Genomic DNA, 24,514 nt, shown 5'->3' on the forward strand with positions numbered 1-24,514 from the left:
AAATATTCTGCCTCCTGTTAATACATCAAATGGCTGGCACTCATGGAACTGGTGTTTCACAAGGGTACAGAAGGATATGACAAGTATCTTAAACTGCATATCCATGGATATCCACAACTTAAACAATCTTCACAGCTGTCAGTTGATTTTACTGTGAGGCTTACTTTTCACTGTCTCTTCCCGACTCATTTCTGCACATTAAGTGCAAGGCAACCCCTTAACAGGCTTAAAACAAGTGTGAACAAATAACTGCCCAAGGAAAAGACTGCTTTGGAAAGATGTTCCGTGGAGTACAAGATTACCTGAAAACTAAGTGCAAGTAAACAAAGGAATTGGAAAATTAAAAAAAAAGACGTCCTCTCTTCCCAACAGGAGTCTCAAAGTGCAGTAACAGAAACAACTCTTCTGTTATATTGGAAGGATTTGGCCACTTGACATTTTTACCACGTTACAACAGATACTAAGAGATAGGTCTTGCTCTTTTTTTGTTGCTTTGTTTATGCTGAGTAAACATAAGCTAATTTATTTCTCTAATACTTCCCTAGCCAACCCTGTTCCAGTAGTTGGGTGGGTTGTGCTTATTGGTTTTGAGAAAGCCTGTCAAAAGTCCTTTCAGTCATCCACTCCAGTGACAAACTGCATTCCCAGAAATCATCCAACAAAAAACTGATTTTTAAAACAAATATCCACCAGTCTGTATTCTCATTTCATTTAAAAATATATTTTAATATTAAAAAAAAAAGGTGTATCTTTTGGGTTGTCCATTACAGTTTAGCATTAGCAACACTGAACTCATACAGCACAATCAAAACTCGGAAAAACCCTCAGCCCTTTAGAAAAGGATTTTGTATTCATATTTCCTCTAAGCCACTAAAAACCTGCTATGTGGTGTTCAGACATTTCTCTTCCTGCCTTGGGATTCATTAAAGATTATTTCAAAGTGACTGCTGGGATCCATGAACCTCACAGAACAGCTTCCCTCCTCTATTTCTTTCTTCCTCCCCAAACAAGTAGAAAAATGAGAGAAAACAAGCAACTCTCTCTGTCGCACTTACACAGCTTCATAAGACAAGGTTCCTTTCAGACAATCATTATGGGCCTGTCAGTCATATATGTGTGTAGTTAATGAAACCACATACACACAGACTGGAGGACAGCTGTGCACCGACTGGGTCACCACTGATCCATCCTCCTGAACACCCCCCCAGATGAGCAGTGTCTTCTTACATGACTGTGCTCTGCAAGCGATTAGAGCCCCATTCCTCATAGGGCATTAATTATCAGGATTAACAGTAAAAGGAAACATATGAACAGGATGCTACATACTTTTTTTTTTTCTGCTTTGAATCTTTGTGTATTTGCTACAGCTACGAATTAAGGAGCAAAAAGGACATACAGAGATCTGAACAAAATAGTACAATACAGGCTTCCAGTATGCTAGCCTAAAGAAGCCCATTACAAAAAAAAAATACTGGAGAGGATTTCAGCCTGCTGATATATGACTTTCTCAGCAAGACAAAAAAAATTGTCTATATTTATGCCACATTTTCTGTATTTTCCCAATTGCAGTGCAGAGTATATATCATTAAGTTGTAAAACCACTGAAGCATTAACCACTGGGAATGAGCTGTCAGTAAGACACAGTTATGAAGTGGATTAAAAATTCCTATGAAGTTAGAACAGACACAAGCCTTTATCAGTGCTCCTATCCACCATTCCTCCACTGCTATAGCCAAAAAGCATGTAACCATAAATATTACTCTTAATTCTAGGAAGGTCTGAATGTGCTATACTGTGAATCAAATGGCATAATATCTATATTTAAGTGACCTACAATGAATGAGATAACCAGTAAAAACTAATTAACTAGAAATAAAGCATAGGTGTTCTAACAACAAAAAACAGACACAGCCTTTTCATTATGACCCTGGCATTACTGGGATGGCCTAGCAACTGAATATGTGCTTTTCCTATTTTAGTGTTTCAGAGCTGAAATCTAGAACAATATTTTGTTACCAAAACCTCCGGGTTTTTTTCTAATATCTTAAAGCCAAATACATAAAGAGACAAAACCAAGCTAAGTTGTAACATAGACATCTCCTTTATTGCTGGCATATTAGACAAGCAGATGTTCTTAACAAGAGATTGTCATCACTTTTAATGACAAACAATAGCTGGAACACAGGTTCTCCACTTCAGAATTTTCACAATGGGCTGCATATTTGAACAAACTGAAATGTTTCAGGCTCTATTTGTTGCATTATAGCTTCCTTAAACATGCATGACATTTATAGAGTATTAAATACAACTTATACAGCTCTACTCTAAGTATACTGATGGAAGGCTTATGTACCATATTTGCTGAAAGTTCTAACTTTGACTTTGAAGAAACTGTTTATTTTTCTTGTGTCAAAACTAAGCATTCTCCAAAATTAGAATGGTGCTCAAGGAGTTTGATATTGAACCCTAAAGTAATCTAGTAACACAGTAATTTCATTTTTTACAAATCAAGTAAATACTAATTCTCTGTAGCCCCATAAATTGTTTAAAATGTTGACATGAAAACATCTGAAGGTGTTTCTCTTCATCTTTACACACTCTCCCACTAAAGAGTAGTTAGAATTTAAGGTCTGCTCTTGGATATACACCTGTAAGGTAGCATAAATTAATGACTGCTTTTAAGAAAATTAAGCATTGTTCTAGCAAATGTTCTTAGGTACAAGATGTTTTATTACTGACCCTGCATTTCATACTTCCCATGACAGACATTCATGACTCAGAAACAACTCTGAGATGAGTTCACAAAATATTCTGTTGGCTGAGGACCATTTTCCATTGGAACAGTTTGAAAACAGATGCTAATGCATTTGTCTGTCTTGCATTAAAGCCCTTTAACTTGTAACAAGAGGCAAATTTTTTCTCATGCAGTCATTTCTTAAATAATACAGTATTACCTAAAATGTCCCATTTTAAGAGTGATAACTAACAAATTAACTTCTCTTTAAAAATAAGATTTCTGACATAGAGCTAATGAAGGTGTTTGGGATTTTTATTCAGGACAAATAAAGAGGTTAGCAAAAGCCTTTAGGGTATCACTAAGGCCTGGCAGGCACACACACACAAAAATAAATAATTCATCTTATTCAAATGTTTCTTCATTCATAGCGTAATCAAGACTAGAATTTGTTACAGAATAATCTTCTACACAAGTTAAGGAGTGATCCCAGATTTTCCACTAGGTATGCAGGTTTCAGTTCTTCCAATGAGTTAGTCAACAGATACTAGAAAAAGAGGTGAACACTGGGCCCCAGATATAACTAATCAGGACCTGCAAGAGACACTCACTTTACTCACTTACAGACAAGTCCATGGATCCTTTGCTTTCTGCTATCAGTACACAGAGTCTAATCCAATCCTGTAATACATTAAGTACTTTCTCAAGAGTCTAGATATTCTCCACTCTTGGTCATATCAACATAGACACTGTGCAACACTGTGAATTTTGGCTCAAGAGAAGGAGAGATAGCAGTTAATCAAGAGCTGATAAGACTTCCTTAGCTTATTATTCTGTATTACTCCCCAACAGAAGACACATTTACATTATGGAAGGTAGACGCAAAACTGGGACTAATATTTAAAATGAGATATGGTGGTGGATTTTATTTCTATATACCCATCTGTTTATTATCACAGACAGAACAAAGTAAGGCTCTAACTATTGCTAATGACAACTTCTGAGTAAGATTTGTGCAATAAATAACAATCTTCATGTATATTTTTTGTACAGAAGACAGGAATCATTTTCCTATTTATTGTTGTTTCAAGTCTCAAAGCCATATAGTTTTCCCATTTTATCTAAGGGGAAAACAAGATCATGTTTTGTGAACACTCCCACAATTCTATCTAATAGAGAAAAAAAATGAAACTTTATTATTTTTCCCCAAAATTTTTCTCCCACTGTACAGTCAAAGAGTTTGCCAAAGACCAGCTAATAACAATAAAAGACTAACTCATCAGGTGAGCTGTTTAGGTTCCTAAGAGTCCTGATATACACAATATATCAGATGATATGCTGAAATTACATCTCCACTGTTTTACCATTCAAGAATAAAAAAAGAAAGTCCTATTATGGAAACATCACATCAACCTCACTCATAAAGAAATTAAATTTAGCTCAATCCACATGCTACCATTGATTATAATCTTTCATCATATACCCCAGAAATGTGCTTCTTACACATCGGCTACTTTTATGTTTCCCCTATCATACCAGAAAAAGTAAAGTAATAATTATGGCCAAATATTACTAAAATGAACTAACAATTATTTCTTCACCATTTTTCTGATCTGCCAGGATATTTGCAGGAATAAAGTCAATACATTCTTCAATATGCATTTCATTTAACACAATGTTAAGAATTGGGTAATAAACAGATTATGGTGAAAATCTTCCATTAGAAAACAGGATAGCTCTTTAATTCTAACGTGAAATCTGAGCAAATGACAGGGAAAGCACACAGTGTGTTATCATATGCTAGAGACAAATATAAAAATATTTCAACAATGAATAGCTTGGTTGCAAAACAAAGATTCAAAATGTATTAGTCAACTACACAGACACTGATGACAGTCATTGGGCTGCTTGCTCAGGGAGTTCTATCTCTCATATTAAGTTCACTTACTGACTTTTTTTTCCATTTGTGCTTTGTGTTAAAAAAAAAAAAAGAGTGCTTCTTTTCAGACACAGTTTACTCTTGGTACCTTCTTGTGTACTACTTGTTCTGTTTATTTGGATTTTTTTAATAGTTGCATTCATTGCACAGTCTTTTGTGTAAATATTGTATTTTCTTTCAAATCAAGCAAATGATACGCCTAAAGTGGCTCTAAAGAGAACGTGCCGTTAAATCATCTGGAATTGTTCAATATAAAAGAATGAAATATGCCAACAATCTTACAAGTAGCAAAACTGTTTCATGGAGACAACACAAACCTACATCATTAACTACAAGTCCTTGTTCCTCCAATATCAATTAACCATATTAAAGTTTTGCCTCATTCCAGAGTATGCAAAGTATTATTGCAGAATCTGTAAAGACAAAGTTAACCTAAGAATGTGCAGCCGCTGATAAAAAGACTTACTAATTATATTAACTTTGTAATTTTTAGTATGACTCAAATTCACATTATTAATAGTGAAGCAAAGAACAGCATAGGAACAGAATAGGAAGAAAAATTATGTCAAATGATCCCAAAGTATTTTAAAAGTTCCATGAAACTATCAAAGTACTCTCTAGTACAGCAGACTTTGATCAATGGAACAGGACAGTTCCATTCATTGTCCTCTCCATCAATATCTCACTGTCTCTATTGTTTTGAACTCAAGCTTCAGCTGTGTTAATCATAACATATACCTTCACCTTTTTTCAGATTAAGGTTATTTCTTACTCCGTACAGGGTAGTGAAACAGTCTTTACTAGGTTTTGATGCACAGGGAGCATGTCTTCTAGGCTGATTTTTCATCAAGCATTCTTTGGATAAAAGAATTACCATTACAGCATGTCTGTTTTTATAAACTGGTTTTACTTTACTTTCAAAGAGCTTCTATTGACTAAACAGCAAGCGTACCACTTGAAAGTGATTATTCCCAACTTCCTTTTCATTCTTTATAGCATAAAAGCAGACTTTTAGTCTTTCATGTCTCTAATTTTTAATGGAAAACAATGCCACAGAAGATTAGGGAAAGGAAATAATTTATTTTTATACACTGAAAATAAAATTAGATGTGCTTATATATTTAGGAATACATTTCATAAAAAAACGTATACTTTCTTTTAAAAGTTTCTCTGCATTTTTTCTTGCATGGTAAGTACCTTCCATCCCACAGGCTAGTGTTGAAAACATTCTAAAACAAACACCTTATCACTGAATATAGAATACTTCTGACAGAGAAGCAGAGAGCAAATTTTCTAAGAATCAGCCGCGCATTCAAAAGTGAATCATGAAAGATCCATTCAGGTCCATTACAGGACCTTTCCTCATGGTACATTCAGGAGTCAGTGTTGTCTCTTCTTCAAAAAGTTCGTGAAGTTGCTATCTTGATGTGATCAGCTGGGCTTTATCACACCTAAGGACATGGCTCTATTTATAGCTGGTGACCATGGCCAGCCTCCACATGCACAGCTGTTCCCTACAGAGACCATGCAGACAAGTATTAGTGAAGGGATGTGAAAAAAGCTGTTACAGAGCAGAAACGGTACTACTATCCTCGCTGCCAAATGCACTGGAGTGTTTCCAGGCCCCTCTGACCAAGAGCACTATATTTTTTAGAAAACCATCTATTTTCCCCAGCTCATTTTACATGAAATGAAATCCTGTAGAAAACCATGCCCGTATAGACATTGCATCAGTCCTACTGTATAATCCTTGTTAGTGGCACTGTCATTAGGTTTATCATAAAGGAAGTTAATATATAACACATGGAAAGCCTGCAGGACTGATTCCCCTAACTTTGTGCTTCTTGAGACCTTTCACACATGCACAAAGTGGGTATAAATCCTGTGGCACCTTAAAATTTGGCAACATTATCATGTACACTTTTCACAGGTATAAATGGTTATAAAAAGGGCAACAAGGAAGATCTCAGACTGTGTATATCTCCTCACAAGCAGCTGAACTCTGAAATGTGACTGTCAAAGCCACATTATTTGTAAGATGATGTTTGAAAGAGACCTTGCACTAACAAAGAAAATGCTGTCTGATTTTACAACAGTAAAAAGTAAAAGACAAAGTGCACATATCTCTCCTCTACACAACTAGATACAGATGAAGGATCTAAATCAATTAGAAGAATTTACAAGCCATTACTTTTTCATTAGGATCTTTTGTGGTTTTAAAATCCTTGTCTTCCTCTGCAATCTGAATAAATTGTTGCCTTTAAGTAACTCTGGTACTATTACTTCCTTTGTTCTCATTTAGGAACACCCTCTCCCAAGCACTGAAGATCTAAAAATTTAAATATTGCCTTAGAACTACTGCAGTCACACAGGCTGTTTGCATTTATGTTGAGAACAAGCTGTCATAATACCGCCTTACCATTTGTAAGCTCCACGCATTCTCACCTGCCCTCTGCAAAAAGAGTCCCTTTGTTTGAAAAGTGTGTTTGTGTGACATTCCTTGTCTAATTTAGACTAGAACCAAAAATAGCAAATGGCTTGTGCTTCACCAAATCTGCACTGAAGCTCAATCACTCATGTGGGTCAGGTACACCAAGGGGCTTATTAAAGCTGTTTGGCTCACATCTGGTTTTATATCACATCTAAGGAACAAAAAGGGGAAAGGAGGGTAGAAATTCTCACCATAACATAAAAGCTTAAAAAAAAACTTCATTGCATTTCCTCTTCCCATGCAACGCCACCTCATCAGTCATCTACTCTCTTTTCCTCAGAAGAGGCTATTTATTGTAGCCAAGTTCCATTCCCTATTACCTTAATATAGGTTGTACATTAAAAGAGAAGTGTCCTCTTTTTCCTATGGACAGCACAGGAATTTAAACACTAAGTCAACACGCCAGAAGACTTTCAAGCAGATTAATGCAACTTCCTTTCCTAAAAATCTATTGAAGGAATCATCTAAAAATACAGGTAGATAAATACAGCAGGGGAAAAAACTAGATTTCTTTCCCTTAGCTTTAGGAAGAATAAAGAGTCAATATATTTTATCTCTAAAATGTGTTGAGACAGTTTAAGTAGAGGGGTTTACATATCATGTCAAGCAACAGATGGATGGTATGTATAGCCTAACTGTTCAGCTCCGAACTTACTGAAGACCAAAAGCTACATAATATGCTAGGAAAATGAAACAGATCACAGCATTTCAAGAAGCCCTTAACTTTTACTTCATTTGACAATTACCAAGTTACCTGTGTGATGTCAACCAATAGCCAAAACTGGCTCTCTGAAAAGAGCCACTAACATCCTTCTGTGAATCTGTACATTCTATTTGTCAAACAAGAAAACCATCAGACAAAACAATCTTAACTTGTCCAAATAAAACCATCCTGAATCAAAACTTTACTCTTCCTGATCCTTCTTTCAATCAACAAAACCTCCTCTGCGTGGAGACACAAACAACTTGTGAGGCTAGCTAAGTTATAAACTTCCTAAATTCCTACAAATAAAACAGTAAGGTTGTGGTACAAGCTGAGGTAATTCAAAGAAGTAGGGGAAGCTACCTTACACTTATTATAGGACAGAAGTACACAAATGGCTGTTACTGCATTACAGCTGGAATACCTGACACCCATCCTGATGCAAACTGTTTTAACTTCTTATCTATTAAGTCTGTATTTTCAGGATAAGGAGGGAACACACCAGAAATTTCTGCAGTAAAAAGGTCTCTACCAAGAACGCTGTGTAATTTGGTGGACTTGATTCAAGAACCTTAACTAACCTCATATGTCAATGCAGACTTAAGGAAGAGAAATGGAATACTCTATAAACCCATTAACCACCATGAACAGCAACAAAGGAGAACCTGATCTATTGCCTAAACTGTAGATAAGACTTCCTCAGAAGCTTTAAGAGAGTATAAGAATTCTGCACCAATTAAACACCTAAACAAGATGTACGATTTAGAAGTATGCAATTTGAATCATGACACCAAATTGCCAGATGCACAAGAGAATTTAGTAAGACTTTCTGTACAGAAACAGGAGTGGTTTTGTGATCACCTTGAAGGACTGCTTTGACTCTTGATTTTCCCTACAGGCACATCTTTTTCTACACCAGCCCCCAAACCATCTCAGCTCTTCTCCTCTTGCCACCTTCATACATGTACCACCCACCACTTAAGAAATATCCTTCTTTCTTTTTACCTTCCACTTCTGGAATGCCACTTCAAAACAGTCAACTTTCTTTGGTCAAACCCAGGAGCATTAAAGATATTGTTAAATATAATTATACACCCTGGTTTTATACTTTTCCACCTCTCCTCAAATAAAGAGCATACAGCAGAAGACGTGCAACATTAATACAGTCAATGAATAAATTCCATCAAAAGGTGTATTCTTCCAAGGACATGATTTACAGGTAAGCACAGGAAACCTCCCACTTGTCTCCATTACTAAGGAGCACTTGTGTTAGCCCTGAAGACCATGTCCAACATCTTGAATGAATCTAAATGTAATCTCCCCACTGCCACTTTATTCCTCCTCTAGTCTCATTATTGTAACTTACGTGCTTGATTTCTACACCTGTCTAACACATTTATCTGAAAAACTGCCGTTCTACAAAGTTTTTACTTTTTCTGGATGCATAATTCTGGAATGCAGCAAGAAGAAAGGAAGTTTGGACTTCACAGAAAAGATGTTTTCCAGATTTAGTTTACTTCCCAATAAACAAAGAGAACCACAAAAAGCAAAACCCTTGAAGACACAGAAAGCCTTTTTAGACGTACCTGAACCAGTAGTTTTAATAAAGTTGTGTTAATAACCTTTTAGAAAGTAAAATCTGAGACAAAAAGATCATAAAATTACTTGTTCATAGGGAAACTTCTGTGCAGTCTTTATCTAGTACAGTTTACAGAACTTACTGAACCATCATCTCTTACTTCATTAAGCAAGAGGACTGAGAGGACATAATTTCGTAGTAGACATCATAGCCAGAAGACAGATGCTGTTCAAACACAATAAACAAACCTGCAAATCCTACTTTCTCTGCTTAAGAAGTAGAGTACAGAACAACAGCACCAACTACTCTTAGACGTGTATTTGATATGGAAATGAGGCAGAGAAGCAGCACTTACACAGCGTAAACTCTTCCATATAATTATTTGTACATAATCTGACTGCCACAATCTTGTTTCATCCACAGGATCTTTGAGAACTAAAATTTATGACAAATTATTCACAATAGAGTAACTCTGGTGTCATCAGACAAATAAAATCACATGTATATATGCACTGGTTCCTAAAGGTACCATCACTATAGAAGCAAAAATATTATTTAATAATGCTAATAGGTTAAAATTATACCAAATATATATAAAGAATGGTGCCAAACACAGCCAGTTTCTCTTTTCCATGATGCCCTTCTATCCAGAAACCAAAACAGAAATATAAGACTAAAAACCACAAATTGTCCAGGTGTCAACATCTGCCTGGACTATTTTTAAAACTACTTCCCAACATTTCTGCTACCAACTGAACTACTTCAATTTGATGTTCATTTTAGAAGCATCTTCAAAAACATATCTTTAAATGATCATTCCTATGATTGGATTATAATGCTAACAAATAATCTATTTAGGTTAATGCTGGCATATTTGGAAGCAAAGAAGCTAAAAACATTAATGACTTCTTTTACTAAGTTACCAAGAACTAGCATGATTAAGTATGTTGAAGCGCTGCTTTGCATTTTGCTTAGATACCCAATCATAGGGTTCAGCAAACAAATACACCTTCAGTCAACTTTAAACTAGGACACACATACAGATTAAACATCACCAGTAGATGAAAGAGGGTGAACTGAAATCTTAAAGATGTAGACTGTAACTTGGAATGGCATGAGCTGCTCAAATAATGGTTACAATTTTTTGTTTAAGCATTCTGACATACATCCAGAATGCAGATTGTATAGGAAACATAGCTAAAAATCTGAACACAGGAAAAATATTTCTATTGCCCTCCTCTCCTCAAGCTTCAAACTCCATCAGTTAGTCAAAATAACACATTTGTCACCTTCTGAAATACAAATTTAGAGAGCCTGAAGTAGATATTGTGATTCAGTGCACTTCATTAGTATGATTTGCTTTAAAATCCCTCCTCTCCAATCATGTCACAAGAACAACTCAAATAAAAAGAGAGTAAATATGTCAACTTGTAGCCTCCTCAAAAACTGTCTGCTTCACAAAAGACATCCTTATATCACCACTGTTACCCTAATGCAGGAAAATGAAGTGGGTAACTGGAAAGAAGAAAGTAACTCCAACAATCAAACACAATTAGTAAGACAAGCTCCGCACTGTCATTCAAGCAGTAACAGCAGATATTCTGAAAAAGTGACACTGAAACTGGCTTTAATTTATTGCTAAATGTAAGCAAAACCATAAGTAGATGGGGGTTTCATCCAACACAGGTAAATCAAAATAGAATCTGTTTATATAATGCAACCACTTATGTCAAATTTCCCTCACCACAGAAAATTCTTATTTCCTTTGCAACACAGTGATTTCCGTACATATAACAATTGGGATACTTTAAAAAGAAGCAACAGGCTCCGTGCTGAACAGTTCTTCCAGGGGTCCTGGTAAGAAAGCATCTACAGTGAAAACATACTTAGGAATTCAAATACCAAAAACATCCATCAAAATCTGTACTTGTCACTAAAATAGCTCAAACACAGTGTATTTTTCTCCTCTTGGAGCATTTTCTCTACATATATTCCCAATTGGACAGTCTTTACTTACTTAAAAGAAAAAAAATTCCTTAGACGTTAAGCAAACTTCAGACACCCTAACAAGCACAGGAGACTACCACAGTATACTGAACAGCTATAATCATTGCTAAAGATCTGGAAGGAACATATGTATAAATCAAACATAACAGCAGTGACATTTACAAGAATGTAGACATTTCACTGCTTCTACCAACACTTTCACCAGCTGTAAAACTCTACTGCAACCAGGCCTGCCTCAGAGCTCAGGTGCAGACAGAAGGGCAGGGATTCAACCCTCCATTCACTTTGTTTCCCACTCCTCCCTATCTCCTTTAAAAAGAGAAAAGAACATCAGCTCTCTTACTTGAATAGATTTAAAGTTGTACCACACATGGCAAAGACTAATGGCCACAACACTGTTGTGTTCCCTTCTTCACAAAATAAGATGGTAGATTTTGCAAAGAATTTCCTGAAATACTACTTTTAAAATATTAGGTAATGACATCAAATACTAAAAACTCCTTCAGTTACCAGCGAGAGTACAGATAAAGCAGACATTGATTCCTTTTATTAAAACTGAACCACTGTAAATCAGGAATCCACTAGGTTTATGATACAACTTCTCAGCACCAAACTAACATTATCATCACCTTATGCTAACACCACATAATACCTGAAAAACGTGAATATTGTTTTGTTTCATTCCATCACTTGTGAAAGCTCTAAGTCAATATCCATCATGGCTTCCACAGTTTTAAGAACTGGGGTAGGGAGGTCAAGCTCAAGCCAAGTTAAGTCACTCTCTCTAACACAGGAAAAACTACATACTGTAAAGCCCCGTGAATTAGTAATTACGCTTAAATGAATGTTTTATGAAGGAAATGCCCTTGGTTTTAAAGGTCACAAAGTGACAGATAAGAGCATACAGTGGAATAAATCCAGCCAATTCCTGATTGACCTGCAGGGTCAATGAATCCAAGCAACAAATGTTTCTGCTCTTTAAATAATTAAAAATGCCAAAACACAATGGCTGCAGACAACAGCGTTAAGAATGCAGACAGACTCGATAATCTACTTCATATTTAAATATTTCACTTACCTATCCTGTGACTGCTCCTCATACATTCTTTCCTTTCCTTCTTTGAAGAGTCTTATAGCCCGTTTTGATTTTTTCATAAGACTGTCAATGTAGATTTTAAAATATTCGTTCTCACTGAGTTGTGCAAGTTTCTGGTTGTCATCATATTTGCTCAGTATAAGTCGCAAATGTTGGTAAGTGTCAGGTAGAATGTCAAGTATGTAAGGTGGGCTGTTTTTGAGTTGAAGCTTTGGGTTTTGGCACAATCTTACCTATAAGCAAAAACAAGAGAATGTAAAAGACAAGAAATATGTTGGGACAAAAACTGATCTGACATCTTCAAATTTATAGGTACAACATACTTCTCTAATCTCCAGGCACAAAGAAGTAAATCCTACTTCATTTATATTCTGTGAAATCCCAACATAGACTCTAATGTCAAAAGAGGCAAAATTTGACCTAATCTTGTCACATGTATAAAAAGCAAACAAGTTTACCTACAAAGATTGGGGTTTTTCCCTTAAAGTAAGAATGTCTTTGCCTGCCTAATATACGCTAAGGAGTATATTATTAAAACACAGTATGCAACTAATGCCAAGAGCAGTACTTTGATTAGAGATCTGTTTGCTGCAAGTTAACTTACCTATGGATGTGTAAACATCTACCAAGAACTGACATTATAAATTACTTTGTCTTCTGCTGTCTCTCTCTTTTCTTTATCCAACAATACAACTTCTTAGAACCTACAGGAAATTAAACTCATTCTTTTCCAGCTCCTGGTTGTAATAGAAGTTTGGTGATTTGATCTTGGCTGTATGCCAGGTGCCCCTTCCTCAGTGTAACAGGGGAGAGAAAATATCATGAAAGGTTCACAGGTCAAGATGAGGGCAGGGAGAGACACCTCACCAGTTACTGTCATAGGCAAAATAGACTCAACTTAGGGAACTTAATTTTATTACCAATCAAATCAGATTAGGGTAGCAACTCCCTTCCTCCTGGGCTTAATTTTATCCTCTCTACCTCCTCCCCCCCAGTGACACATGGGGACAATGACTGAGGGGTTGTGGTCAATTCATCACACATTGTCTTTGCCACTCCTTTCTCCTCAGTGGTAAGACCCCTCACACTCTTCCCCTGCTCCACCATGGGGCCCCTTCCACAGGAGAGACAGTCCTCCACAAACTTCTCCAACATGAGTCCTTCCTTCAAGTTGCAGTTCTTCATGAACTGCTACAGTGCAGGTCCCTTCCACAGCTTACTGTCCTTCAGGAACAGGCTGCTCCAGCATGCATCCCCTGCTGGGTCACAAGTCCTGCCAGCAAACCTGCTCTAGCACAGGCTTCTCTCTCCACAGTCCTGCCAGGGGCCTGCTCCAGCATGGGTTTCCCGTAGTGTCACAGCCTCCTTCGAGCATCAGCCTGCTCTATCATGAAGTCCTCCACAAGCTGCAGGTGGATCTCTGCTCCACTGTGGACCTCCATGGGCTGCACGGCACAGCTGCCTCACCATGGTCTGCACCAAGGGCTGCAGGGGAATCTCTGTTCCGGCACCTGGTGCACCTCCTCCCCCTCCTCCTGCACTGACCTTGGTGATTCCAGACCCATTTCTCTCACATACTCTCATTGCTCTCTTCCCTGGTTGCAACTGACTTCTGCACAGGAACTTTTTTCCCAACCTTCTTAAACACCTCATCCCACAGGCTCCACCACCATCACTGATGGGCTTGGCCTTGGTCAGCAGCAGGTCTGGCATTGGCTTTATCAGACATGGGGGAAGCTTCTTTCTGGCAGCTTCTCACCAAAGCCACTGCACTGTCCCTCTGCTACTAAAACTCTGCCACGCAAACCAAATACAAGATCACCTTAATGGACTTGGAGTCTTCATATTCCTAACTGGCACAAATATTAATTATTATCTATCTTAACGAATAAACTTTGATTAATTGAACACCTTTATTTGAATCTAGTCTCTACTAGCATTGTTTCTGGAAGAGAAAGGTACTCTTTTTATTTCCTGAACAACTACAAGGTTAGAATTGTCTACTGGCTACCCAAATTCTCTTATAGTTTGTTCTGTAATGTTCTGTTCTAGAAAGCAAGAGAGAGCAAACCTAACAGGTAGTTTTTGAGTGGTATTGCACTGAGCTGTCCAGGATCAGCTAGAACATTGCGGAGGGACACATTCTAAACATGTGCGTGCAGCTGTACATATGCAAATACTTATGAAAAAATTAAGTCCATGTGGTATAAAAGTTTTATAGGCATCACTTGGAGATTGCCACATTATATATTAGTGACTTTGACATTCTTTTGAGGTAACTAACGAGGTTGTAAAAACATCTTAATACTGCTGAAACTAGATTCCTATTCCTACTAATGTATCAACGTCAAAAAAGTGCAGTCTTGAGCAATTCTGGGAGAGGGGGAACAAACTTGTATTCTGTAACACTCATCTCTCTAAACTCAAAGCTTTATCACTATTGTTGATCCCTCTTGCAGTTTCTAGATCTAACCATTAACAAATTTACCGCCTTCAGACTATTGTCACTAGCAGACCTTCAGGCACCACAAACAGCAAAGTAAACACATCATAGGTTTTCACCCTCTGAAACATGCACATAAAAACACAACTAGGCAAGCAGATTTACGTAACTGGGGTCGTAGTTAGAAAAGTGGAGATAGAAGAGTGGACAAAAGTCAAGCACTAACAAGTTTTTAAAAAGAAGCCCAGCACCATTGGAACTGCATTTTATCCAAAACAGTACTTAAGACAAGATATTTGCAATAGGTTCCCTCATTTCACTGATCCATTGTCTTTTTAGCACTTTCTATTATTCTTTTAGCAACTAGACCAAGTAACGCATCAGGAAGCCTTCTGATGTGTTGTAGAACAGTCCTTATAACAGAGAAATTTACAATCTCAGTAGGAAAAAAATAACAGCCAGGGGAAGCAAGCAAATATCAATATATAAGCATAACACTGTTGAACATGCTAGAGGGTAGCTCAGGGACTGAACACTAGCAGTTTGGTATTTCTAGATGTAAACAGCAACATTTCACAGCAAGGTCTCAAATAATTTTGTGGCTCATAAAAGAACTCCTCAGTTGAGGAAGAAGATGGAAGGAAGCAAAAAAGAGTAAAGGATAAAGATACCTGATCATCTCTTGACCAGGTAATAATGCCTGGAACTGCAATCCATAACTGCACAAACTTTGAAAGTGAAAGTAACTTGTTTACATTTCATGCAATAAAGGTAAGGTCATCAGGATAAATAAAGGGACAACAGGGCCCCAGCCATGGTTTAGGAGATGCCTAAAGCAGCATTCACAAATAATAAAGGCTGGATATGATGGCATTCTTTCCAGGTCAGAAAAGTAAAGCTGAACTTATACAGAGAATAGCAGAGCCTGGATAGAATGAGAGATTTAGGTGAATGGATTGACCTGAAAGATTCAGACACAACTTCTAAAAGAGCAGTTCAAGTAAAGGAGTCGCACAAGTGAAGGCAAGATGATGGTGTCACCTCAGAATATCAAGGAAGGAGCTAACAAGAGAGACTTACTGAAGGAGATTAAACATTTTCTTCTAGTTACACTGAAGTTAAGCTGACAGAATTCTTTAAGGAGATTTCAGACATCAGGCAAAGAATTTTGCATGTGCAGACAGACCCGAAAAGTCATCCATGCAAAGACATACATGAATTTCTTTTTCTTTTGTAGAAGAGTAAGAAGAACTGGAATCTCAAACACAGAAGTGAAAACCTTTATGAAAAGCATAGATGTTTTCCCTTTGAACTTCTGTTCTCTGCAATTTCTGATTTACTCAAAACTTGAAACCAGACTGACACTCTTCACAAAACCAACTACAGGTGACACAAATCTGTATCATTGATTAGGCCTTACAACTTTATGAAGCAACAAGCACAAGGGAAAAAAACAGCTGAAAGATGATGACGTTTATTCAGAGGAAAAACTCAGCAATGAGAGCAGACCGCAAACAAAAAAAGCTGCAAACATTTTGAATTACATATTTATTCTAACATAAAACTCATGAACAAAGAATTAATTATCTTCCTGAAGTCTATCTTTTTGACCAGATGTACCAACAAGCAAAACATAAGTGGTTTTATACATTAGAAATACCATTAAAATATAAAAACAACAAGACAAAGCAAATTGCTTATGCTGTTGGCTAAATTTTCAACAGTCAGTCCATTCAACTGTACAAAAAGAATATCCAGTTAAAAGGAAAAATTAGTTTCTCTTTCAAAAGTTGTAGAAAGCCTCAAGTCCAGTCATATTACCTACAGTCACATACACATCAAAACAGAATCCTGTGGTCAAGATGGTTTACAAGACTACCAGAACCTTCTATTTCAGAATAAGCTTTTAAGAAAGTCATACAAAAAAATCTTCTGAACCTCAATTAGCCTTAAACATCCTAGTTGGAAAAAATGCTAACACTAAGTTCAAGTCAGTGATCCAGTGAAGTAGTACAAGGCTTTCTTTACTTTACAGAGTACACAAGGTTTCAGTTCAAAGGAAGTTAAGTTTGTAAAGAGATGGCTGGTACACCATATGGTTTCCAGAATGAGGATGTCCTGACACATACCACAGCAGTTCACAATTAAAAGTAAGCAATAAGAAATAACACCTGCTGACGCAAAAGATTTACCAAGATCTTTCTTCAAAAGAAAACACAACTCAAAACAAAACAAACAACCAAAAAAACACTCCAAAAATAAAGACCTCTATATTGCACTTTACAAAGCCACTCTCACCAACACCTTAGAAGCGGACATGAATCATATCACTGTGTAAATCTTGTATTGTTTTGACTGGAAGCAAGCATGTACATATTTAGCAAGCAGTGTAAAAAATTAAAAGCTGTCAGTCACCAAGTTGGTAAGAAATGTTTCCCTTATTGAGGTAAACTGAGACAAACTAAGATCCTTCCACTACCTCACTCAGGGAAAATCCAAGTACATAATCCAGAATCACAGAAACAAGAGAGTGCAATTCTGATTGTGAAAAACTGAGGCATTATCCTAATCTACCAGAAACTGATTTTGAAACAGTTAACTCTGGAACTTCCAAACAAGGTTACTCAAGTTCCTTCACAGAACAAACAAACAAACCAAAAAAAACAAACAAACAAACAAAAAAAATCAACCCCCTCTTCCCTCCTCTCTTCCCCCACCATTAACCAAAATAAATACCACTACTCATAACATTTTTGAATATATTTGACTTAAATTACAAGGCATTATTTCATAGCATCATCAAGGATGAGAGTAATGGAGGCCTATTGTACAGAGACAATTTCTTGCAGAAAACTATTTTTTATTCACTTTTTACAGCAAACAAAGTTGAAAGCCCTGAACTCGTTTGACAAAAGAACTTTTGTTCAAGTAAAGTATAGCAGCCTTAACACAATCTGTTTAAACACCTAATGCTAGTCAAAGACAATACAAGGAAAGTAACTCAGCTAAAACAAAGTATCTAATGAGTAGGACATCCGCTTAAACACCGTTTTCAGAATGAACTAGAACAATTGGAGCATCAGTGCTCACACACTCCCAAAACTACACTTCAAAACTGCCCAACTGAATGTCTTCTGCCATTCTGTACAGAATCGAAAAACACTTAGATGCACCACAGAACAGCTCTGCAACTCTCCAGAAAACCACAAAACAGTGCTACTAACAATGAACTCTGAAAAAATTAATCAGGGGGGCTAACCAGGAAAATAGTTGAAGTCTGAACATAGATTTCTTCCTGCCTGAAGTTACCTTGACTGCAACGCATTTTATTTTTCACAGAAAGATAGAGAGATGGCTTTTCTTTCTGAAAGAAGCCCTCTCGTCAGAACACAAGTAGAGGTGACCCAATCACCAGTCTGTTTGCCTGAGAATACAGTAAGTGCTTGTTCAACACTTACCACACTACAACTAAGCTCTAAGTTGCCATACTGGAGGTATAAGCAATAACAATCCTGATGCTACAGACATGTAAGGACGATTAACTCCGAAGAGTGATTTTACTTTCTTCCACATAGAAACAGAGTAGCTTTCGGTTCTGTTCAGTATCTTATTCTTTTTCCACATGCAGCGTATGCAGGACATAAGACTTCCTACCAACTTTGACCACAGAATCATAGAATATCCTGAGTTGGAAGGGACCCACTAGCATTAGCCAAGTCCAACTCCTGGCCCTGCATAGGAGAGCCCCAACAATCCTACCATATGCCCCGAGAGCACTGTCCGAGCACTTCCTGAACTCCAGCAGACTTGATGCTGTCCCTAAGGAGGCTGTTCCAGAGCACCTGGAAAGGAACCTTTTCCTAATATCCAAACTAAACCTCTCCCAACACAGCTTCACACCATTCTCTCAGGTTCTGTCACCAGACCAGATTATACAGTGAAGAATAGCATGGTTGTGGTTGATGATTGCCTTTTCTAGATCCTTTGGAACAATGACATGTAACTGAATCGAAGGGTTGCAGGGTAAGGTAACAATTACATAAAGCATTGCAAAGAATATCCAATGCACACACAGTTTCAACTACCTCGCTCCCTATGCTCACTTAGATGCTGAGAGATGTTAATTTAAAGAAGATCACAATACTAAGTTGAAGAGGTAACACAGTTTTTACTCACTAAATCAAGAGTATGAGCTTTGGAGAGGCACTCTAATCTGCTCTTGAATAATTAATAGCAAATCAAACTGCCATCCCCATTTATCCAGTCAGAGTTAAGCAACTCGGTAGGCCATGAAGAGTGCCCAAATAGTTTAGGCAATATTGTTAATCTTCATAGTAGAAAAATAAATTATTTTCAGTCCCAGTGCATAAGAGTACTGAAAAGTGATTCAAAGTTGCTGAAATATACCTGTTTTAAATATCCTGTTCAGAATGTGTCACAATTTTATCAGCTTGAACCCCCCACAGTAGTAAAGCGGGAACAAATAGTACTGGCAACTCTCAACAGCCCAAGCAGTAAACTGACCTAACTACTTCCATGTTTACATAACAGTCATTCTCTCCCAAAGGTGGTCTCAACATAACCATTATCCTTCAATAGCAATACATGGCTAATCTCTAGGTTTTAAAAACCATAAGGTTTACAATCTCAGAAAAAAATACCGTCATATAATTTACACATAGTTTAAAGGAAAACTTCGGTTCTTTGTTTAACAATACTATTTTTATTTTTTTTTGTTTACAGGAACTTTCTAAAATAGACATCAAGCTTTAAAAACATCAGTTTGCTTGCTACAAGTCCAGAGATATATGGTCAACTTTCTTATACAATGCTAGCACTGGAACGCAGGCCTAGCCTTCCAAACCATAAAAGGAATATTATCCTTTGCATTGCAAAGGCATTAAACAAAATATTTTTGTTTCTTAATGGTAAAGCTACTGCTTACCCATGAGAAAAGCAGCAGGGAAACTGGACACTGATGTTAATGGTTGCTGCCCCTTTAGCAATGCAGTTAGTATTGTAAATTCACATTGGAAAAGACATACCAAATAAACACAAAAAGTACAGATCTCAGTGGATGAAGTATAAAAAGGAAAATGTAGATATCAGATGTACAGACAGATAACAATCCACATTCACTGATTACTTACTAGCAGTTCTTTTCTTATTTCCTGCAAGTGTATTGCTTACAGTAACTTTCACAAACAAGGCTCTAAGCAGGAACACTACTATAACATTCTGTCCTGCTAAAGAACTCTTTTTCAAACCTGTGGTTATTTTCAAACTGACATTAAAAGTTTAAAGAGAAGACATGTAAGCAGAACTGCAACCTTCTGCCTATTCCAACCTAAAGCATCAGGCCATGGAAAACAGACATGACTGGGAAATCCAAACAATCTGAAACCATGACACACAATCCATTCTACACAAAGAAGTTTGCATGGTGTCTAGGTAGCCAGAACTTTTATATACACCACAAAACCACCCTCATAGTATAGCTCTTCCACAGTAGGAATATTTGTAGTATTGGTTAATCCCTTACTGTTGTAAACGAATAATTCATACAGAAAATCTCAACTCCCAGACTTGAGTTATAGAAAGAAATGAAGGAAAAGTAAAGAATGGCAATTTTAAGCAAGAAAGAAATGTAAAACAGAAAGTATTGAGCTCTGCCCTTAGTTTTTGAGGCTGCTCCTTTTTCATTCTTTGGTCAAGACAAAAGCTTTGCTTTGTTTCCATTCTCCATTTCCCTAACACCTTTAAAAAGAGAGAAAACTTTAGCTACCTTACTGCAGCAAAAAGATGGTTATCACAGCTACTATAGTTAAATAACAAACAAGAATAATGACTGTTAATACAACAAGCAATATAGGCCTCAAAGCCACAGCCTTACTATGGTGGCACCTCACTGACCTGACAGAGCTACTGCCTTGGCTAGGTATTAGTTTGATCAGTGACCCACCACAGAAATCAGTCATAGGACACATTCCAGAAATGGGATTTGAAACAACATTTGATCGAGCAGGTTTCTATTTCTGATTTTAATCCCTGGGTTTGATCTAGGCAGAGGAAAAAATGACCTTCCTGCATCTACTGCCGCACAAGGCTAAGAGATTTAAATTTGTTTGCCAGCATATTAAATTTGTTCAAACACATCCTTTCACTATAAGTACCAAATACTAAAAACTCAAGCAGTAAGCTACAGCATTCTCACACTATGACATCATCCTGTCTGGCATACTTTAATACAATTTGGAAATAAAATTTGATTAACCGAGGGCAGCTTAAAGAGGATACATTAAAGATCCAAATTGAGGACACTTATTCAGTAAAATGAAAAAGGAAGCACAGCACAATGTCCAGCCTTTCCAGTGACTTCTACTGAACAGGCCTTACTGGTTGTTCTAATGGTCTATGACAAATGCAGTTATCCTACATTGGATGAGTGAAAGCAATCCACAAATCCAAACAGTGAACCCATAAAAACAATACACAAACAATATACAAACAAATCAGGGTACAAACTCACTATATAGATCTGTAAAAGGCCTGACACAGGGGGAAATGAGAGCTATACATTCCCCATGTGGTTTCAACAACACACCAGTTTTCCTAGTTTCCAAGCTGAAAACTTCCTTCTACTGAAGAAGAGCACCTATTTTCAGGGATTCATATTTGCATTTCTTATTACAAGACTCTCTCTCTTAACAGCATCATGATCATTGACAGGAAAATATCAACAAAGTTTTTGTGATAATAATTATTTCAATCAAGACTGGATTTTAAGTTTACAAACATCATCAGAAAATGAGGTGGAAATACAGATGCTATTCTTGAAGCACCAAAAAAGTAGAGCATACAAGAACTCAGACAAATACTTTGAAGTAATCACCTGCAAAGGCATATTACATGTAATAATCTCCACCATATCAGTATAACTACTTACTAACTTTAAGAAATGTTAAATATTTTACAAGAGCCACTGGGAAAGCAAGCAGTTAGGCTAAAACAAAGAATCACTGGGTGAAAAAGTCATAACCCTCTTGCCATACAGACCCAAGGGCAACAGGTAGTAATCCTCACTGCTCAGCAGTTCCAAGAGGAAGCTCTTAAGTATCAACCCATGTACAAAGCAAAGTGCCTGCACTGCCTGAACAGCAATCCATGTTATAATCAAACTGTTCCTACCATTGGTAAGGAACTCTCCCAGATAATTTACCATCATACAAGCTCTCATTTCATACAATACTAAACAAAATGCATCAGGATGGTGCAGAGAGCTGTAGGAGCTAAAAAACTACAGTCTATCTCCTCACTTCTGAGAAATAAGTTTCAGTACAGTGTATCTATAGTTTCAAAATTAAGAGTATAAGTATTTATAAGTCATTAAAATGCAGAACACATACTTAAAAAGTTAGGCATGCCATACTAATCTGTTTACTAAACTGACAAGGGTGACATCCCCCAGTCCCCACGCACATTCCTAAAAGCACAAACACATCTATGTTGCCATCACCAACATGTCTCACAGGACGATTAGCTTAACTGAAGTTTCATACTTTGGAGGTCTTGTTTGCAGACTAACAGTGTGATCCAACACGAAACACACTGAATATGTGACTACAAGTCTAAGTTAAGCAGCTTTTGGTTAGGACAGCTCTTCAAGTTTGAGTCATTTTAAAGGATCTGAAAATAACAATGGCCTAAGGCAAACACACGCATTTGTTTTCCCTCCACAAACCAAGATTAAAAAAAACATAGCCAGAGGCCACTGGAAAGAAAAAAAAAAAAAAAAAAAAAGACAAATGGTGCTTAAATAACCTAAAACATAAGTCCCCTTACTTCCCGAGGCACACACAGCACAGCACTCAGAGCTGCAGGAAAGAGCTGTTTGCCCATGTTTACCTATTTAAATAGCCCCATTCTTCATTCTGTATACACGAATGCACAGAGACACCCACCACTTTGTCCATTAGCTTCCAGGTCTTCTCCACAGTCCTCCGGTCGGCAGCTGCCTGCTTGGGGGGGCCCACAGCATCCTGAATGGCATCGATGAATCCCAGGATCCGTCCCTTGCGCGGGTTCCGGCCGTTGAGGGAATTGGCCATCTGGGAGCCAAGCTGGCCACAACGACAGAGAAACACAGACTCACAAGGTGCTCTCAAAACATCTTGTCACAGAACCCGTCGCAGCCTGCGAGGCAACACTTCCTTCTCCACGGGCAGGAAAGGGCAAGATCAGGGCATGTTTAGGAACAAGCTTAACTTTTCACGACAAACAGCGTAAACCCACCTGGCCCGGGTTTACATTGGCAGAAGCGATCCCGGATTTATCGTCAACACCGGCACGGGCGGACGGGAGGGGGGAGCACACCCGCTCCCGGCTTCGCACCCCCGCCGGTCCGGGCGCCCATGCCCGGCCCCGCACAACAAAAGAGGCCGCGGCGCAGCGGGGGCAGGAGGAGGAGGGAACGTGGACAGGCAGCGAGGGCAGCAGGCAGGCAGGAACCCGACGGGCAGGCGGGGGCAGCGGCTGGCAGCGCAGACCTGGCTCCCGGCGCACACAGAGGCTCGGGCTGGCGCGGCACGGCCGTGTGCCGAGGGGAGCCGCCGGGAAAAGCCCGGGGCGGGCAGGGAGGCTCCTCAGCCCCCGCGGCGGCCGCTTCCCCCGTCCTCAGCCCGGAGCGGCCAAGCGTCTCTCCGGACGAGGCTCTGCTCCCTCCGGCGGCGGCGGCTCGGGTGCCGCGGGAGGCAGGCAGAGCGGAGCGCATCCCGCCCCGCGCCCGCGCCCCGTCCCGTCCCGGCTCCCCGCCGGCCGCCCCAGGAACTCTGCCCCGATCCGCCGCCGCTGCTGCCGCCCCGCAGGGAGCCGTGCGGAGCTGATGCCCCGCCGCCCGCATCGCCCTCCCGTAGCACAGCCCAGCACGCCTGGCGGGCGGGTGGGAACGTGCGCGCGTGTGTAGAGTCCTACAGACACATGCAAGAGAAAGAGACAGAGAAAGAAAAAGGGAGAGAGAGAGAGATGCACACGCACAGGTCTGTCTGCGGCACCGCTCGCAGCCCCCGGCAGGCTGTGGTCTCCCCGCACTCCTGGGAAGTGCGGCTGGCTCGGCGGCGGCCCCGCTCCCTGTGCCGGTGCCGCTCCCGCCCCCTCCCCGCGGCGCGCTGGCGGCCGCTCCTCTGCTCGGAACATGCCCACCCCCGCCACAACACTCCGGGCGCGCCTGCGCGGCGGGGCCACCGAGGGAGCCCCGCCCTCTGCCCGCGGGACGGAGGTACCACCACCAAACAGCCAATCGTCAGGGGACGCTGCGCTTGATTGACGTGTCCGCCAGCGAATGGGTGCGAAGCTGTGCAGGGGGCGGAGAGGCAACGGGGAGAGAGGGGTTCGGTGTCGGGATGGGGAGGGAAGGAAAGGAGGGGTGGGAGTGGTGGGAAAGCGGGTCAGAGCCGGTGTTCGGAGCTAGGGAGGGGTCGCTCCAGGGGCAGGGGGTATGCCGGGTGGGGGTTGCCTTGGCGGGCA

General features: G+C 39.1%; 1 protein-coding gene across 2 annotated transcripts in view; it reads right to left on the bottom strand.

The window, feature by feature from the left end:
* Positions 1-24,161, bottom strand: part of CBLB (Cbl proto-oncogene B) — a 128,007-nt gene extending 103,846 nt beyond the window's left edge. The window contains exons 1-3 of one of the 2 annotated variants that reach the window (XM_027883242.1): positions 24,026-24,161; positions 22,954-23,112; positions 12,532-12,782 (exon numbers count right to left, since the gene is read on the bottom strand). In XM_027883242.1, the coding sequence (XP_027739043.1) occupies positions 12,532-12,782; positions 22,954-23,100 (398 nt within the window). In that variant the 5' untranslated portion in view covers positions 23,101-23,112; positions 24,026-24,161. The remainder of the gene's footprint in view (positions 1-12,531; positions 12,783-22,953; positions 23,113-24,025) is intronic. The other variant, XM_027883243.1, reaches the window with a different exon arrangement.
* Between the last annotated feature and the right edge of the window lie 353 nt (positions 24,162-24,514).

The sequence above is a fragment of the Empidonax traillii genome, unplaced genomic scaffold (assembly GCF_003031625.1).
Source record: "Empidonax traillii isolate 1590-97213 ecotype Southwest subspecies unplaced genomic scaffold, ASM303162v1 scaffold121:size1714817, whole genome shotgun sequence".
Classification (NCBI taxonomy): Eukaryota; Metazoa; Chordata; class Aves; order Passeriformes; family Tyrannidae; genus Empidonax; species Empidonax traillii.